The 19,316-nt window shown below is 35.9% G+C and overlaps 5 protein-coding genes across 7 annotated transcripts; 3 read left to right on the top strand and 2 right to left on the bottom strand.

Moving 5' to 3' along the window:
• The first annotated feature begins 2,968 nt into the window (after positions 1-2,968).
• On the top strand, positions 2,969-8,051 carry LOC104781028 (sulfate transporter 3.1). Its single transcript, XM_087511380.1, has 12 exons — positions 2,969-3,578; positions 3,722-3,929; positions 4,694-4,865; positions 5,054-5,119; positions 5,384-5,497; positions 5,810-5,926; positions 6,381-6,507; positions 6,657-6,943; positions 7,112-7,302; positions 7,380-7,465; positions 7,555-7,631; positions 7,721-8,051. Exons 1-12 carry the CDS (start codon positions 3,233-3,235, stop codon positions 7,904-7,906), a joined length of 1,977 nt encoding a protein of 658 aa, XP_087367506.1. The 5' UTR covers positions 2,969-3,232; the 3' UTR covers positions 7,907-8,051.
• A 306-nt stretch (positions 8,052-8,357) lies between these two features.
• LOC104781027 (clathrin light chain 3) lies at positions 8,358-9,919 on the top strand. Its single transcript, XM_010505596.2, has 3 exons — positions 8,358-8,786; positions 9,152-9,305; positions 9,419-9,919. Exons 1-3 carry the CDS (start codon positions 8,377-8,379, stop codon positions 9,713-9,715), a joined length of 861 nt encoding a protein of 286 aa, XP_010503898.2. The 5' UTR covers positions 8,358-8,376; the 3' UTR covers positions 9,716-9,919.
• An 18-nt stretch (positions 9,920-9,937) lies between these two features.
• On the top strand, positions 9,938-12,248 carry LOC104781026 (high mobility group B protein 1). Of its 3 annotated transcripts, none has more exons than XM_087511381.1 (9): positions 9,938-10,180; positions 10,355-10,402; positions 10,562-10,637; positions 10,856-10,978; positions 11,085-11,142; positions 11,237-11,281; positions 11,581-11,661; positions 11,735-11,803; positions 11,920-12,248. In XM_087511381.1, exons 1-9 carry the CDS (start codon positions 10,153-10,155, stop codon positions 12,010-12,012), a joined length of 621 nt encoding a protein of 206 aa, XP_087367507.1. In that variant the 5' UTR covers positions 9,938-10,152; the 3' UTR covers positions 12,013-12,248. The 3 variants fall into 3 exon arrangements, with proteins under 3 accessions (XP_087367507.1, XP_010503897.1, XP_019100275.1); XM_010505595.3 differs by having other exon boundaries at positions 10,116-10,257; XM_019244730.2 differs by having other exon boundaries at positions 10,116-10,267.
• A 24-nt stretch (positions 12,249-12,272) lies between these two features.
• On the bottom strand, positions 12,273-15,099 carry LOC104781025 (putative envelope ADP,ATP carrier protein, chloroplastic). The gene is made up of 10 exons (XM_010505593.2): positions 14,673-15,099; positions 14,502-14,558; positions 14,346-14,408; positions 14,183-14,239; positions 13,776-13,859; positions 13,494-13,562; positions 13,304-13,416; positions 13,044-13,213; positions 12,821-12,899; positions 12,273-12,565 (listed from the first exon to the last, which is right to left on the bottom strand). Exons 1-10 carry the CDS (start codon positions 15,012-15,014, stop codon positions 12,460-12,462), a joined length of 1,140 nt encoding a protein of 379 aa, XP_010503895.1. The 5' UTR covers positions 15,015-15,099; the 3' UTR covers positions 12,273-12,459.
• A 212-nt stretch (positions 15,100-15,311) lies between these two features.
• LOC104781024 (vacuolar cation/proton exchanger 3) lies at positions 15,312-19,316 on the bottom strand. Its single transcript, XM_010505591.3, has 11 exons — positions 18,785-19,316; positions 18,136-18,203; positions 17,737-17,765; positions 17,433-17,629; positions 16,962-17,183; positions 16,724-16,864; positions 16,508-16,624; positions 16,276-16,329; positions 15,976-16,092; positions 15,730-15,820; positions 15,312-15,647 (listed from the first exon to the last, which is right to left on the bottom strand). Exons 1-11 carry the CDS (start codon positions 19,058-19,060, stop codon positions 15,577-15,579), a joined length of 1,383 nt encoding a protein of 460 aa, XP_010503893.1. The 5' UTR covers positions 19,061-19,316; the 3' UTR covers positions 15,312-15,576.

Below are 19,316 nucleotides of genomic sequence, written 5' to 3'. Positions count from 1 at the left end.
TGTGTGATGCATGTGTAATTAGTAATTACTGACTAGCAATCAGAGAGTAGCTCTTTCATCATTATTATCATATTTCGCGGTTGTTTTAGCGTGAAACAAAGGCCATTGTAAGTGGAAAAATAAAGGAATTAAGTACGTAGCAAGCTGATCCATCGTTTTCTTTGAGCATTAAAAGAAAAGAAAAGCACATTTGTTACAATGTATTGATAGGTATTGATGAAAAAAAAAAACAAAAAACAATATACAAAAATACAAAAAAAAATCCACATGTCATTATTGTGGTGGTGAGTTAATTTCCGTTTTTAGACAGAAGCAGATATGGCTGCTGCGGCTGCGATTCGAGCCGCGTCATATATCGCCTGTTTATATTCCGGGTCAACTATCGTCTCTCCTTAACTTGACCAGAGTCTTTATGTCATTTTCCTTTAGGGTCAAAAAACTTATATGTACTCCGAAACACCTAGCTTTGTTCACGTAAACAACTAAACAAGCTATAACTGGCTGGTTACATCTTCGATTTAGAGTTTCAGTTTACACAACCAATCAATGATCAACAAACGGTTTTTTTCGTTAAATATAGCAGAATTTGTTTATGGGAAGTTATAGAACTTGTGAGGGTTAAACTGTTAACATTACAATACTATATATGTATAGTTGATTTCACCATGTTTGGTTGTCAAAGCAACATATCAAATTAACTTGCTTGCTAGCTATATATGCAAATAAAAAGTGTGGTCAGGAAACAAAACAAGTCATATACAAATTCGGAGCTAGAAAGATTCGGTAGGAACAAGTGATACAAAACTTATTCATGTAATAAAAAACAAAAACTAAACCATCGTTTACCACGTGCCCATCCAGCTGTGATTGCACTTCAACTTCTGGCTAAGAAACGGAAAGACAACATACCAATTTCGTCAATTAGGCTCAACTTTTCAATGGTGAAAGTGATTTTGTATCTGCCAAATAAAGTATAGATACACTCATTCACAAAAGGATATAAAATCCTTCAGTTAGAAGGTTAGTCTTCAGCTTACATAGACTAGTTTTGGAACGGTCAATCCAAAGAGATTGCTAAAGCAACATTGTGTTTCATGTGTTTGCAACCGTTACCAAAACTCAACAGTTAGTTAGAAACTTCTAATCAATTAAAGTAGGAAACAGACAATAATCAATGAAGTGGTGTCAGAAAAAAAAGAAAAATAGGTAAAATATTATATGCCGACTAAAGCATTGCGACCATTTGTTGTTGCTGAAATCGTCATCTTCAACTCCTAACGTTAGGCACGTTCACGAAAAGTTTTCGAAAAATATCCCACAACGCCAATTTTAAACCCTGTAGAATTACATATTTACATTTGTATAGTTTTCTAATCTAAAGGAAAATGTGACATGGCAGTGAGGAGAAACTAAACCATCTTTCCTAATGGACAAGTGTCAGCAGAGCCATACAATTATAAAGTAATATAATGATTAAGGTGGGAGCGATGATGATATCATCAGTAGCTGAGTTGAGGGTAGAATGTGTAATTTACGAAAATGATTGAAAGTGGAAACGTAAGCTTTCTGGCTTTCGCGTCTTCTCTATGTGTCCGGGACAATACATGCATCAGAATCGCACATCTGTGAATCGGAGCTCTATCCACTTCATGTAACTATATTTATCTTTTCACTTTCACGGCTAGGTCAAACTAATGTTAACTTCAAATTTATTATACCTTCAACTGTTTGTGTAAATAATACACATTAATCAACTTAATTATAAAAAGAAAAATTCTTGGGTTTACCCCTAGGGTTGAATCAATCTTATTCACCCCTCTTAATTAACCAATCAAAATATAACAAACTGCCATGTCATATCATATTTATAAAATAAATCAAAATTAAAATAAAAAAAACAAAACAAGTTAAGGAAACCAATTCTATAGATTTTTTATTAAGGAAATGATGTTCGTTTAGGTTTATAAAATAACGATTAGAGTTTAGATTTTACAATTAAACGAAATCATATGACGGTTTGGGTTTACAAAATAGTGGTTAGGGTTTAGTTTTTACAATTAAACAAAATTATATGTCCTTTTGGGTTTACAAAAGAGTGGTTAGAGTTTAGGGTATAAATTTTATAATTAAATGAAATTATATGTCGGTTTGGATTTACAAAAGAGTGGTTAGAGTTTAGGTTTAGATTTTACAATTAAACAAAATTATATGTCGGTTTGGGTTTACAAAAGAGTGGTTAGGGTTTAGATTTTAAAATTAAGAAAAATTATATGTCGGTTTGGGTTTACAAAAGAGTGGTTAGAGTTTAGATTTTAAAATTAAGCAAAATTATATGTTGGTTTGGGTTTACAAAAGAGTGGTTAGAGTTTATATTTTAAAATTAAGCAAAATTATATGTCAGTTTGGGTTTATAAAATAGTGGTTAGGGTTTAGATTTTAAGATTAAACAAAATTATATGTCGGTTTGGGTTTTCAAAAGAGTGGTTAGGGTTTATATTTTAAAATTAAGCAAAATTATATGTCGGTTTGAGTTTATAAAAGTGGTGAAGGTTTATATTTTAATTTCGGTTTATAAAAAGAGTGATTTGAGTTTAGATGTTATAATTTGAAACTATAACATAATGTTTAGAATTAATAATTTTAAAATTAATTGATATACAGAATTTGTTTCCTTAATCAATAATTTGTTTCTTAAGTAAGAGGGGGTGAATAAGAAAGGTTCATCCTACGGGCGAATGCAAGAATTGTCTTTATAAAAATTGTCATTGTGTACTAGTTTATCTTACCGTGTTGTTGTGAGTTAAGTGTGATCAATTATAAATGTGACCAACAACAAATTATTCTAGAACCGGACCGAGTAAAACCAAAAATTAAGAATAATGAATATCTTCTTCAACCAAAACAAAAGAAAGAATAGTGGATATCTTAATTTTTGGATATATGCGTTTATTAAATTATATTATGAGATAGATTAATTAAGATACATGCATGAGTGTTTTTTTTTAATATAACTTTTCACCGAGATCTATTCCTATAGTAAATCATCCAACGCTTTTGAATTACTTTCTCATATATTTATTTATTTACTAATGCAGACACTATGCTCAAACTCCTATAAAAGGAAGAAACCACCTTAGCACTTCTCCTCATTCCTCACTTCCAACCGCCCAAAGCAAAAAATACCAAAACAAAAAAAAAAAACTTCCTAAACCCAACTCGAGCGGTTTTCCAAATGGGCACGGAGGACTACACATTCCCTGAAGGAACGGAGGAGCTTCACCGCCGCCATCACACGGTGGAGGCTCCAAAGCCTCAGCCGTTCTTGAAGTCACTTCAGTACTCACTCAAGGAAACTTTGTTTCCGGACGATCCTTTTAGACAGTTTAAGAACCAGAATGCATCAAGAAAAGTGGTGTTAGGCCTCAAATACTTCTTGCCGATTTTTGAATGGGCTCCACGCTACAACTTCAAGTTCTTTAAATCAGATCTCATCGCCGGAATCACCATCGCTAGCCTGGCAATCCCTCAGGGCATCAGTTATGCCAAACTTGCCAATTTGCCTCCCATCCTTGGCCTTTGTAAGCGTTATTATTCACTCTTTTCTTCTACTAATTAACCGCTAAATTTCTGTATTTACAAAAAGAGAAAAAAAAAAAGTTTTTGTGATACAACCAAACTCTTATTAGGTTTGTGTACTTGTTTGTACTGTCTTTGTGCTTAGATTCGAGTTTTGTACCGCCATTGGTGTACGCGGTTCTAGGGAGTTCAAAGGATTTGGCGGTGGGTACGGTAGCGGTTGCGTCTCTTTTGACAGGTGCGATGCTGAGCAAAGAAGTCGATGCTGAGAAAGATCCTAAGCTTTACCTTCACCTTGCTTTCACCGCCACTTTTTTCGCCGGCGTTCTCGAAGCCTCTCTCGGCATTTTCAGGTTCTTTTCCTTTTTACTTTATTTATCCTTATTTCATTTTTGTCTTTTCCATATGGTTTTACTTGTGTAAAAGTATATGGAGTTATATTATACAGTATATTTGGATCCAAAGCATGTGGACAAAAGATTCTGGCATAAAAAATATCTACCAAATAGTAACTTTTTCTTACCTTGATTTCTTCCTTTTGTACGTGAAAAAAAAAAGCACTCTAAAATAATTCACAAACCCCAAAATTGGAGTGAAATACGTCATAGCGAGTTAAGTCACGTGAAACAAAGATAATAGTAGCTGATAAACGAGCCAATATGGACAAACCTAGATAATTATAGAAAATCTTACGGTAATATAATTACTCGACTGGTATAATGATTGGTTTAATAAAAATATACTATGCAACAGTGGAGAATCATACTAGAGTACTGTAATATAATTAATTTAACTGACTGGTAAGAACGGTTGAATAGACATGTATACAAATCAAAGTGTCATTGATTCAAAAAAACACGAGAGATCACTTCTGTCAGTTCTGTGACGTATAGAAATAGTATATTATGGGTCGAATCTTTTATTTGGTTCCCCAAAATTTCGGTATACCTGGCCAGAAATGGATTAGAACCTACAGGCTTTAAGTGAGGTTGGTGAGTTTGATCATGATGACATGAGTTAAATAATGCAAACTGATTGTAACTGATTGTTAATTAATTAGTACGTAATACACAATATTAAAAAAAAGAAAAAAATAATGAAAATGAAAAATTTGCAGGTTAGGGTTCATAGTGGATTTTCTATCGCATGCAACGATAGTAGGATTCATGGGAGGAGCAGCGACGGTGGTGAGTCTTCAACAGCTTAAGGGTATCTTCGGACTTAAGCATTTCACTGACGCCACTGACGTTATCTCTGTCATGCGTTCCGTTTTCTCCCAAACTCACCAGGTGTCTCTCATTTCCGTTATGTCTTTATTACTGAATTATTAGTGTATCATTAGTTTACTAAATACATCCAAAATATCATCCCCAAGGTCGATGATGATTCTCTTCATTAAAATAATCATGTTATTAAACAATAATTAAACATGTGTTTATCTTTTGTTTGTTTATCTGGTTTTTTTGTTGGTGTGTAGTGGAGATGGGAGAGTGGCGTTCTCGGATGTGGTTTCCTTTTTTTTCTTCTTTCAACCAGATTTTTCGTAAGATTGATTCTCTACCTTTATCATTTAAATAAGGGACTACGTAATTAATACTAGTGTATCATTTATTTGGACTTGCACGCTACAATGATCTTTCGTGTAATTATTCCGTTACTACTTTATTGCTCTTCGTCTTTTTCAATCTTTTTTTTCTGGAAAGAATTAAAAAAAAAATGTGACGAGAGATTGGAAGTAATCCTTAGATGTAATTAATTACACAATTAAAAACCTGATTCATGCTTTAACTACGAATTGATGATGCAGAGCACGAAGAAACCAAAATTCTTTTGGGTGGCAGCGATGGCTCCTTTGACGTCAGTGATTCTTGGAAGTCTTTTGGTTTACTTCACTCACGCTGAGAGACATGGTGTTCAAGTGGTATTATTCATTCTCTCTCGGATCACCTTAATTATCTTTTAAAATTTGAAAAATAAGAATAAATAAACAAAATCATTCTCAATTAATTAAGACATATAGCGTGTATGTATTTCACCAAAATCTATAAACAATTTAATTTAAAGAAAAGGAAGTAAGTTAGGTAGAATATTATGGTCAGAAAAGGAACAAGAAGCATGAAGTTGAAGGTATAGACTTATGACAAAAGAAGTGGGCTCATGGACTTTTGTAGTTTTGTCCGAAAGGGAGAGGGATATGATAGAATAAAGTAAGGTGTCCCGATTGATTGTGCAGATAGGGAACCTGAAGAAAGGGTTGAATCCACTCTCCGGTTCTGATCTCATCTTTACTTCGCCTTACATGGCGACAGCTGTTAAGACTGGCCTCATCACTGGCATCATTGCTCTCGCTGTAAGCCCATAGTCCCTTTTTTTTTTTGGTTTTATTCTAAATTATATACAAAGTTAGAGATATATACAGTATATAGATATGTTATTATATATGGAACTAGAGACTAGTTGCAAGTAACTGGATATAAGTTTTAAAGCTTGAGAGAGTACTAGCCAAGATACAAGATAAGACGAATAAGTTTTGTGTAGAGTGTTATCATTAACTTATTATATACTTATATATAATATATTCCTTATCTATTTACATCTATGCTTGTTATAGCAAGTAGATATTAACAAATTAACTAACTAAGGCTTATATATGAGGCTTAAATAACTTCTCCTCTAACTAAAGTTAGATCTAAGAAAACTAAAAAAAAATCAAGCAACCTATTCATATAAATAACGATTTTGATTGTAAATAGTGAAATTTAAAAACTCATTAAAATAAAATAAAATTCATGTGTAAAATGCAGGAAGGAATAGCTGTCGGGAGGAGCTTTGCAATGTTCAAGAACTACAATATAGACGGGAACAAAGAAATGATAGCGTTTGGAATGATGAACATCGTTGGTTCCTTCACATCTTGTTACCTCACAACAGGTAAGTACTCTACTAAACACAGCATATGGCTTCTATATATGAAGACAACTAGCACATTAGTCACATTACAATACATGCATATGTTATATCATTATATGGAAAATCTTGTAATACAGTATTTAATTAATTACGACGTACCATGCTACTAGGACCGTTTTCGAGGTCGGCCGTGAACTACAACGCGGGTTGTAAGACGGCAGTGTCCAACATAGTTATGGCAATTGCGGTTATGATCACACTGCTCTTCCTCACGCCGCTTTTTTACTACACACCACTCGTCGTCCTCTCGGCCATCATCATATCCGCAATGCTCGGACTCATTGACTATCAAGCTGCCATCCATCTCTGGAAAGTCGATAAGTTCGACTTCCTAGTCTGCATGAGCGCCTACGTTGGAGTCGTATTCGGCAGTGTAGAAATTGGACTAATCGTCGCAGTAAGTATATACCTAGATTTCCCTTTTTTTTTTGCTTTCTATTTGCGTTTGGCACTTACACAATTGCAATTTTACCAAAATATTTTAAGATATTTTGCAACTTTAAGAAATATTTTTTCTAAAACATTTTAAAATGTTATTTTTTTTTTCTTTCGCCGTGATATGAAGGTGGCCATATCGATAGCAAGGTTGTTGCTGTTTGTGTCGAGGCCAAAAACGGCGGTGAAGGGAAACATACCAAACAGCATGATCTATAGAAACACTGAGCAGTACCCTTCATCAAGAACCGTTCCTGGTATTCTCATCTTAGAGATTGATGCTCCCATCTACTTTGCCAACGCTAGTTACTTGCGTGAACGGTAACCTAACCCTCATTCGTATACACATGCCAAAGATTGAGAATTGGTTTATAATTCTGTTTTCAATACATCTACAGAATCATAAGGTGGATCGATGAAGAGGAAGATAGAGTCAAACAATCAGGAGAAAGCAGTTTACAATATATTATACTCGATATGTCCGGTAATAATATGATCTTGATTTTCTTTGACACTAGCTAGTGTTGTTTTCCTTCGAGAGGCTTACTTTGAGTGTTTTTTTGAACAAAACAGCTGTTGGTAATATCGACACAAGCGGTATAAGTATGATGGAGGAAATTAAGAAAGTCATCGACAGAAGGGCGTTAAAGGTAAACACAATACGTCGCCATATAATTACATTTTAAGGATATGCTATCCGTTACCTCATATGATTCCTATTTTTTTTCTAATCCCACAGTTGGTACTGGCAAATCCAAAAGGAGAGGTAGTGAAGAAATTAACCAGATCCAACTTTATCGGTGATCATTTGGGCAAAGAGTGGATGTTCTTAACTGTAGGAGAAGCCGTGGAGGCTTGTAGCTTTATGCTTCACACGTTTAAAAACGAACCAGCCTCCACTAAAGAGCCTTGGAACAACGTATAGTTTGTGACTACTCGTTATTAAGTAGTTTCGATGTAAACTCGTATATCAGGAAACAAGTAAAACATGAAACACATTTTGTAATATTGATTGTGTCATTGTGTGTCAAAGTCACATGCAATAATATATATATGGATGTTTTCAAGGACTCGGAAGAAGTTGGTTCGGATGGTAGACTTCGGTTTGAAAGTTGCATATTTTAATTTTTGGAGCAGCATATCTTAAAAGGGCCACAAAAGTGTATAAATAAAAGCCCATCAGGCTAGAGAATATTCAAGGGATTTGACGATAATGATCCCGTACTCAAGGTCTACCATACGAAGCTACTTTGCTCCATATAAAAAAAGACACGTAAGCGTACAATCAGATAGAGGCAGAGAGATTCACGATACTCACGATGTATCCTTTTCATGACTTTTGTGTCTTTTACTTTACAACCAATTATAAAAGGGCACGTAGATGAATGCTTCGTTATGAAAAACCTAGTGTGGACACACGGACACCAAAAGCAGAGCAAAGAAGACTTTTGTAAGAAAAAAAAACAGAACCTAGAGATAGAGAGAGAGATGTCGTCATCTTTGAGCAACGACGAGTCAGGACTCGGTGAGTCAAACCCTTCGACGGGTGGTGATGGTGGTGACTACACGGCTTACGAGTCTCGATTCCAGTCTCAGCGGTTTGACTCGTCCTTCTCTGATTTTGATGCCCAACCGGAGAAAGAGTTACCAGGCGACGATTCGTCTCCTCTGTCCAACCAAAGGGATTTACCGGAGACTCAATCTCCGTCGTTCATAAACGGTTCCGATGCTACAAACGGTTCGATTTTGCCGCCTCCATCGGATATGGAGAAAGAGGAAGGTTTTGCTCTTAGAGAGTGGCGAAGGTAAAAAAAGCTTTCTTCTTCGTGCATGCAAGCTTTTTGATACTCTACTTGATTTATCACTCTGTTTTCTTAAACAAAATAATTATATAATCTTTGAATTTTTGGATTCGATTCTTAGAGATTTTCGTGAGTTTTGGACCAGTCTTATAATTTGCTTAAAACCTTAATTTTAGCAATTGACTTAGTCTAAGTTCTTGACTCCAAACGTTGACCAAATATTACATGGAATCTCTTAGTTTGTTCAAGATAGTAAATTAGATGGAATCTTTTGGTTGTGTAGTCGATGTGATTGTGTGGTTGATTATGATTATATGTCTATATTGAATAGCTTATATGAATAAGTCTTGTTATGATGTGTATTGAAGGCTAAATGCTCTGAGATTGGAAGAGAAAGAAAAGAAAGAGAAAGAGATGGTTCAGCAAATTATAGAAACAGCAGAGCAATACAAGGCTGACTTCTATAGCAAGCGTAACGTTACTATTGAAAACAACAAGAAATCTAACCGCGAGAAAGAGAAGGTGATTTTGTCTTCGTTAACTTGTTTTTGTTATCATTCAAGATTGTTGTAGATTAGGTCTAAGAATATTGAATTTTGAGTTCTATAACAGATGTGTTTGTTTATTTTGGTCAGTTGTTTTTGGAGAATCAAGAAAAGTTTTACGCTGAAGCTGACAAAAACAATTGGAAGGCAATTGCGGAACTCATACCTCGTGAAGTACCAGTTATAGAGAGTAGAGGGAAGAACAAGAACAAGAAGCCAGCTATAACTGTGATCCAAGGACCAAAGCCTGGGAAGCCCACTGATCTGTCTCGTATGCGTCAAGTGCTCACGAAACTCAAGCACAATCCACCAACTCATATGAAGCCAAAATCCGGAGCTGACTCGAATGGGAACAGTGAACAGGTCACAGCTACAGAGAAGTTGTAGTTTGTGTTTGTGTGACAAGTTAACTTTTCTTTATTTAGCGTAAACCGTCTTTGATTTGTTAAGCTTCCACATGTTCAGTCCCAAATTTTTGCTTGTTTTGGCTTACGTCTATGGTCTTACTCTTTACCATTGTTGGCTTTCTCCATACAGTTTTCAACTTTGATGTACATTCAATAAAACAATACAAATGCGTGTGAACCATCATCGACTATTCCAAAAAATTAGAAGAATTGTATATCTAGGACCCGACTGAGCTGTTGACTGAAATCGGGCCCATACTATGCCCAATAAATAAAAGTCAGGCCCAAAGAAGACACACACACACACGCACGTGACACATTTTGGTCGCATCGCATTCGCATCCTTATCGAATCTCTGTATCATTTGGCGGCAACCGTTTGATCGCAACCGTTCAAATCAACGGACCTTCATTGAGTATGATCATATATAAACCGGCTATAGCAGGTAAAAGCACCTGGGATATTACTGGACCTCTTCCTTTTTTTAATTAAACCGGTGATCGCCAATACTAGGTTTAACAGGTAACCACCGGTAATAAGCATCTCTTTGCTTTTTTTGTTTCCCCTCATCTCTTATGCTGCTGCTGCTGTTCTCTTGATCGTCTTCTGATTCTGCTAGGGTTTTCTGAGATCTTCCGTTTCTTCTTCTTCTCGAATTACTCTTACGGTAATTTTTTTTTTCCATGATAGGATTTGGCTTTTATACTTTCCCTGTTGTATTATATGTTGAATTTGCTCTGACAATTTTTTTTTTTAAATAAATTTTCTGAGATGAAATGATCAAAATTATACTAAGAGACTGATTCGATTTCGGTTGGTTATGTAGTTGGTGCGATGAAAACAGCAAAGGGGAAAGATAAAGTTAAGACCACAAAAGAAGCCTTGAAGCCAGCCGATGACAGGTTTGATCTCCAATACAAAGCTTATAGAGTCATTTATGAGAAAATTGGCCTTTCAAAACTGGCTTTGCTTTCAGCTGTAACTGAAGTAGTTTGTGATCATTAAGGCGTTGTTGATTTTGTAGCTTTTGGTTGGTTAGACTTAGACCGGTTTTAGCATTTGTTGCTTTGTATATTATTATTAACTAAAAGGTTTGGTGTCTGTCTGTTTGTTTGTTCAGGAAAGTGGGAAAGAGGAAGGCACCAGCTGAGAAGGCTAGCAAACGTGAGACTCGTAAAGAGAAGAAAGCTAAAAAGGATCCGAACAAACCCAAAAGAGCTCCTAGTGCTTTCTTTGTCTTTCTGTATGTATTCTGCTGGATGGTTTCCTTATAAAGAAATTGATTCCCACTTGAATTATTCAACTTCTTCTAAAACTGTTTTTCATAATTTACTGATTTCTTGTTTCAGAGAAGATTTTAGGGTAACATTCAAGAAAGAAAATCCTAATGTGAAGGCCGTCTCTGCAGTAAGCATTTCGGAGATTCCTTGAAAGTTTACACGTACTTGGTCCTTATTTATATGAACTTCTTATGGTCTTACCTTGTCTTTTCCTTGTGAAGGTTGGGAAAGCTGGAGGCCAGAAATGGAAGTCAATGTCTCAAGCTGTAAGTATCTGTCGAACTTTCCTGTCTCTCTGATGCTGTGATGGAATTAACTGTTTCAAAGAAAAATAGTTATCTTATAAGTTGAATTGCGCCGCCTTGTTCATACAACCACATTCTGTTTTGATAATTAGCAGAATAGCCTGTGTTGGATTTTCTAGCAGAGAGCCTAACCTACTAAACTAATCCATAGTTAAACATTGGTTATAACACATTACTTGTCAACACCTAGTTGTGATGTTTAAATACCAAATAGATTCTACTAATGACGTTGACATGTGTTTCACATCTTCCTTTCATAGGAAAAAGCTCCATATGAAGAGAAAGCTGCAAAGAGGAAAGCTGAATATGAGAAGCAAATGGATGCATACAACAAAAACATGGTAAGCCCTAAGCCTTTCCTCATATATAAAAACATTTACGTGGCTAACTCTTTTTTCCTTGCAATGGGAGCAGGAGGAAGGGAGTGATGAATCTGAAAAGTCTAGATCTGAGGTGAATGATGAAGATGAAGCCAGTGGGGAGGTAAATTTCCATTACACGTTGTAAAGTGTCTCTAGTGTATTTATACACGACCCATTTTCTCTTGTAGTGAGTGTTTGCTTTCTGAATATGTATGGTTGGCTTCATGTCCTCTGCAGGAAGATCTACTAGAGAAGGAAGTAGCAGGTGATGATGAAGAAGAGGACGAAGGTGATGATGACGATGATGAGGACGACGATGAAGAAGAGTAAACTGGGGATGGAAATAGGATTTTGTATCCCAAACTTAACCGAGGGTTTATCGTGTAATTTGTGTGTCGTTAACTATAGATCTAAAATCGTGTGTTTTTTATTTTCCTTTTCCTAAGAAAGCGAAACAGTTGTTAGCATCTCTCGGGATGTTTGTTTCAGCTTTTTTGCACAACAAAATGTAACAATGGCTGCTTTAGTGATCATCCAAATCAAAACACAGTAGGCTCTCGCTTCAATCTCCGGTCTCTTGACTCTCAAGGTTCTTTCAAAGTTGTTGATAAAATAATGAATTTCCGACAGGAATTTTGCCGAATATACAAAAGCCAAACTTTGTTTCGCTCTCTAACAATGTAAACTTCTCAATTAAAATGTAAAACTAGTACTCAAGCATAATTTATCCTAGCGGCTCCAAAATTTTCATGTGAAACAATAATGTCCTAAACATGGTTACTGAGCTTGGTCTCGACTCCGGTTATCATCGGTGATCTTTTGAAGCTGCTTCTCACTTGTGGCGATAAGGCGTTTTACCATGTCGAAGGTTGTCAGCCTAATGCTGCAAAATAAACATAAACGGCAATGGATGTTTTAGTATGCCTCTACTTATTTGCAATGTGAGTTTCTCAAAAGATCAAAGTTAGAGACCTAAAGAATCTGAAGGCATATGTACATAACTGTGTTTTCCATGTACACATACTAGTGCTATCTAAAGAGCATACAAGTATATTATAATATTATCAAAACAGCAATCCGATATCAGAAGCTTGAATGAATGCATTAAGAATGCTTATTCTATGCTTAAGAAGTCAACCTGCTGTTTGGAAGAGTTTTCAATGCATTGGGTAAAAAGCCGCGGTACAAGCCTATAAGCCCATCACGGTCTATAATTCCTGCACAGCCAGATGTAAAGATGCTTCAGTTCAAAACTTAAGTCTTTTGCTTAATACACAACATGCATTGTAAGAAAATAGACCCTATCTTTTGATGAAGATCTTGCTATATAATGAGTTGCATGAAGAAATAGATTAATCTACCAGCAAGTGCTTCTGGAATTGACTTGTATGGAGTTCCTCTCATTTGCATTTGCCGTCTCACAGTGTCTAGAGGGTAACATGTCAGTGTTGCAATACCAGCTGAAAGTACAGCTGTGAACAGAGAAGATTGTGCCTTTTGTCTGTATTCCTCCGGCAAAGACTTCTTCACCCTGTTGTCAGTTATGGGGCAAAAGATATATATCAGCCCGGTTCAACTTGTTTACTTCAAAACAGAAAGAAAGAAATTTTAGAAGACTCACAGATCGAAAATACAAAAGTTTACAGCAATGTATGGAGCTATCCCTACTAGAGAAGGTCCTAAACCGTAATAGAAAGATGCGATTCCCTCATCACGAAGCATACTCAAAGCAACCTGCAAGAAGTTTACATTGTAAAATGCCTATCAATAAATGCATGAACAGGAATGATAAAATAAAAAAACCATTTCACCTGAGACATTGTTCGGTACCCAGGTTCAACAGCCAACCTCAGTCTCAAAACATCTAGTGGGTATGTCAACTGCATAAGAATCAAATAGCAAGAGGATGTGAGCTATATTTAGTGGGTATACATAGGATTGTGTGCCTATATTTCAGACATACATCAGTACAGCCATCATAAGGATGTGAGCTACTGACGATACCAGTTAGAGGAAAGAATTAGGCTCCACAAATAGATAGGTAATCTTAAGAATTTGCTAACCAGTAAATATATCAAACCACAATAACTTACCAAAGTAGAAGTCATGCCAGCACAAGCACCTGCTGCTAGTCTTCCGATTACTGAGAGCTGGTCATCTTTTCCTTTGAACAAATTCTGAATTCAAAATAAGGAAGCATCAGTCACAGGACACAAATAATAGAGAGACAGAGCAAAAAAGTGTAGAACTCTTGGTTTAAGCTGAATGTTATCAGTTTCAATACAGGTAACAAAAAAAAAAAACAAAACAGCTAATGCAATCAAGCTAAGTTTCCTAAAGGCAGTCATATAAACTAACTATCGCACAAGCTCCCTGTTGATAAATCTATCTAGCAGCTAATATGTCAGATACATTTTATCATCTTGAAGCTATGCTTGTACAAACAATCTTTTATCATGTCTGTTTAATACATAAGCCAAAAAAAATGACACAAACTCACCTTGTAACTCTCGTAAGCCAAAAGCTGAACCGCGCTGTAAGGTAACACTCTTATAACCTGATGCCACATTTTCAAACTCAATATCCAAAAAAATTCACTCTCCCATGTATAAAAAAAACACACAAACACACAAGTTTTAGAACACAAAACAGTTTAAGAGAACCTGAGGTAAGTTTCCCTTCCAGTAACCTTTCATTCCTTCTTCTTTAGCAATCATAGTAATTGCCTACAAAAAAAAATCCATTTCCAAATAAAATCTTGAATCATCTCTAACACGAAAGACTAATAAGTTACATACACGAACTACCTTGTGTATTACCTCTATAAATCCTATAGCCTTCTTTGCACTCTGTTGTCCAAGTCGTATACCTTGTGTCTGCAGATTAAAACACAATATTCAAGATTAAAATAAACACTTGCCAAGGTTGAACCTTCATCTTCTTCTACTGTAACACATTAAAGCTTAAAAGAGTGTACGGGATATAAAAACCTGCATAAGAAGCTTGATACGGTCAAGAGGAGCAGTAACAGTTTTAGCGGCGGCTCCGGCGATAGCACCAGCGGCGAAGATGGCGGCATCTTTGGGTACAAGAGCAAGTATAGCAAGAGGATTGTTCAAGAGCTGAGTCATCGTCGGTGCGAATTCTCTCTGCTCGCACTTCTCCACCATTGAAATGCACGCGAATTTGCCGAAACCGACATCTCCGCGAGCGGACACGACGCGGCGGCGGCGGAAATGTACTGTGCCGGGTTTAGCTGGGGAAGATGTTAGTAGAGAGGAAATGAGAGAAGGGATACGGTGAAATGTGAGAATGGCTCTGTCTTCTTCCATGGTTTTTGAGTAGATAAGGCGAAGTTAAGGTTTTTGGTTTCGAAAAGAAGAGAAGCCGTTCTGTGTGTTTCCGTCAAATGGCGCCAGTATAGTAGGGCTCTCGAGTCTATAGCATTATTGGGCTTTATGGGCTTTATGGGCTTTTTAACGAGTTTCATAATGGGCTTTTTGTTGCTTAAAGAAATGTCTTATTTTTCTCCTACCATTGAGGTGATATGAACTTTGACCAATGTATGTATGTAATATACCTTAAACCTTAGGGTCAATTGGAAAATATTTATTTCTTACTCTTTAATCTTTATCAATTGAAAATAGCCCTTTAACTCAAAACCATAGGATATACAAGATAAAAACATAAAATGGCAACAAACAGAAACAAGATATATAGGGACAGAAATGTGACTTGTACACATAAGAGAAACCTATCTTCATCAAGTTTTCCTCTCATCATTTCCAGGCTGAGGAACCTCTCCGACAAGTCACTCTAGGAATCAAACAAATTGTATCGCCGATTTCTTCCGTTACATTTTTGTGTTTTCAAGTCATCTGATGATATTACATATTAAGCTGCGAAAAATCCACTTCCCGGATTGTTCTTGGGTTGAAGCCCCACGATAGTTCCATTTGGTTGTTCTGTGAAACACAAACGTATTGTTTAAGTATTTGGTCATTTTCAGTGATGGTTCAAAGATGGGATTCTGCTTGAGTTACTTACTCTGGGGGATTTGGTCGACGAAGAAACATGCCGCGATGATGACATAACACAACAATAGAACCAGTCCCTTCATGTAATGAGAAGTTCCATCCTAACCAGCCCAAGAAAAAAAAAACGATGGTTGAGTATATTTATAGGGACACTGAACTTTTAACTAGTATCCTTATCTCTCAAGATATCTTAATTTGTTAACTGTTCAGTGTTAGATCTCTTGAGGAATATAGTAGTGTAAGGCAAAACGTTTACCTGTAAAGTGAAGGCTGTGATGATAATGGCCAAGGCTAGAGAGCTTGTTTCAAGGATATTGAAGTTGAGATCCATTTTTATTCCCATGATCCATGCTACGATAACACTCAATGGCACCTGAGGAAACGCACACATTAACATAATGTCTTAGATTTGTTATATTGCATTGCATGCAACATTTCGTTGAACTTCTTTTTTTTTGCTAATATCAATTTTTATTAAAAATAAAAAAATAATCGAATCATAACATTTCGTTCAATCTTTTATTTAACAAAATAAAAAAGGGAAATGAGAACTTACCACGAACAAAGAAATCTGAGTTGCAGAGCCCAATGCGACCCCTAGAGATATGTCCTGTATTTACATGCCGAAGTTTCATATAAATATCTTTGCAACAAATAAATTTGTTTACAATGCTAACTATTGTGGGTTCATTTGGAAATAAAAATGCATACTAAACATAAAACCAAACAATAGAAGGCATTAGGCATACTCTAGAAGGTTGTAAAGCAAAGAAAAAAGGGAAACTCACGAGCTTGTTCTTGAATGCGAAAATGATGGCTCCTGCGTGCTCAGCTGCGTTTCCAACAATAGGAAGCAATATGATGCTTATGAAACCCACTGATAGTCCCCATGAGTCCGATGCTTCCTGACCAAGATATAATAACATCCATATAACTAATTTGAGTCTTTTTCATTTAGGGACTTAATATAACATATTACATATATATCGACTTGATTAATTTACCTCTATAGTAGCCACAACATACTCCGATAGCAATGCTATGACAAGTGTCATCCCAACAAGCCAAGCAAAATCACTCCAAAACCCTATCACCGGAGTCTCTTCAACAGTCACCTCATCATCATACGCATCATCATCATCATCCTATATCCGGTTAAAAATGAATATAGCTAGTTACATTACGAATTGGCATTCTACTACTCATCGAGCAGAGATAAACATAAATAGAACTCTTACGCACCTCTTGAGCCTCAAACAATTGGCGGTGAGTCCACAGCTGGAAGATGAGGTAAGCAATGTAAGCAATAAGCATAACGATGCTGCTTGTCCGCGACAGGTTAAGCGACATTTTGTTTATCAGGGAGGTTGATACTTCTCCGGTTGCTGCATATTTTAACAATAATGGCAGCAAATGACACAACAGACCCATAAGCAGCAAGAAGAAGTTCACGTCCGCTTGTTTCTGTAACAATCAAGAAGAGAGAAACATCACATAAAACATCTTTAACTATCGGTTATTTATATCCGGTTAAAGTCAACACAACCTGATTTTGTTTAACTTAAGGGTTACAAACCGGTATGGTTATACTAAATTTGGTTTTGTCCCGAATGCAATTTGTATCCATGTTTCCCGGTTTGGTTATGTTAAAATTACCATAAGAATTAAACTAAACCGGATTTTAGTAATGAGAGAGGGTGTATATATATGTACCCGGTCGAACTGTTGCTCGCGGCGGATATTGGCGATACCACCACAGAAGAGGGAAGTGCCGAGAACCAAGAGAAGGTTTGAGAGAATTGAACCCAATAGAGAGTATTTCACCACTGCCACTTTGTTATTGGCCAACGCTAGTATCGCGATTATCAGCTCCGTAGCGTTTCCACAAGTCGCGTTTAACAAACCGCCCACTACCAAAGCAAACATCAAGTGACGTTTTCTTTCTTAAATACTGATTTGATTTGGAGATTATACTTGATAAATAATTTAATGATATTTATAAGTATGAAAACGTTACCTGTTGGACCGGTGTAGAAAGCTAGTTGCCTGTACAAATGAAAGGGACGATCATGTTATATCCAATCAAATTGTAACTAAAAATGTAATTGTTAGCTTATTGAAATATGATTCTTGGTTTGTGTCTAAGTATGTCCTCCTTTAAGAAATTGATAAAATAAACAGAAAATAGCTTTTTAACATCGTTTGAAACTGTAAAGAATCTTAATAGTGATTTCACAAACGATACATAATTGACACTTTTGTCAACACTACTAAAAAAATTTCATTCAATATCCAATAACTTGTGTACTAAACGATACATATGAATATAGTAAAAGAAATATGAAAAGAACACTTGGAGTATATGAAATAGTGAAATAACAATAAATATGAAATGTGGGACGATAATTTTACTTACTCTGTCAAAAAGCTAACTCGCTCAGCTAGAGGTGTCAACCCAATCAAGCTCAGTCCAAATATCAACGGCTGTCACACATTTACAAAATATAAAAAAACAAGAAAATAATTTAGTAAATAAAATAAAGTTTTTTGACGAATAGTCGGTAACAGATAAGCACGTTGCAAGAATGCACCAGAATCGGAAAACACACAAATCATGAATATTCCACAAAAAAAAAAACAAAGTAGTAATCAAAATAAATCACGGGATTTAGGTAGTAGGATAATACAAAATATAACGTATATAGTGTTGCCCGAGGCAAACCATTTAATACTATTCGACAGATGTATCCGTATCATGAAATGATTTAAATTGCGCATAAACACGTATCTAACTCCAATTAAAGTTTGCTTTAACGCGCAATACAAGAACAAGCTAAGTGATTTTGTTCTTTGCTACTATCTTGATCAATATATAGTGCAAACTAAATCTAAAAACCTTAATCAAAATTTTGTCTTATATAAATTAGATAAAATAAACCTTAAAACTGGTTGGGAAAATTCTTAGTAAAATTAAGGATTATATTCATTGGGAAACTGAACAAGGATTGTCTAAATTCTCTGGAAAAATTCACCAAATACAAAAATTTAAGAGAGAACGAGCTTACACGACCGTAGTGATAAGAGTTGGCGAGAATGGCGAGAGGGATGGCGAGAAACAAGAGAGTGAGCTTAGTACCAAGAATGACTTCTTGGAAGTTAGAGAGAATGTTCTTGAGAGTTTTGCATGGGACTTTTTGAATCAGTCTCAGGTCTGATTTCTTCCTTAGAGACGATGAAGACATGTTGTGTGCTGTTCTCCCATGTCGCAGCTCTCTGTTCGACCCTTTTGCCGTCGCGTTCCCGTTCTCGGCGGTCACCCATGGCTCCACGATACTTCCCATAGCTTAAAGACTTTTGTGATTCTACATCTGTTTGTGTCGTGTCAGATTTTGTATAAATAGGTGGCGACTCTGTGTTGTTGTTGTTGTTATGATGATTTATGTACGCAACTTCCCGGAAGTTTCCTCTTCTTCTTTTTTTTTTTTTAATAGAAATATTTGTTTTGGTAAGTTCTTGCTGTGTTTTGACGATATTTAAATTTTGGTAGGTTTGCTTAAAAGATGTATCTCTTATCATATATTCATATCCTGTCTTTCT

This window comes from Camelina sativa, chromosome 4 (assembly GCF_030686135.1).
Source record: "Camelina sativa cultivar CO46 ecotype springtype chromosome 4, ASM3068613v1".
Taxonomy (NCBI): Eukaryota; Viridiplantae; Streptophyta; class Magnoliopsida; order Brassicales; family Brassicaceae; genus Camelina; species Camelina sativa.
Note: the sequence above shows the minus strand (reverse complement) of the source record. Positions and strands in the feature narration are given on the sequence as shown.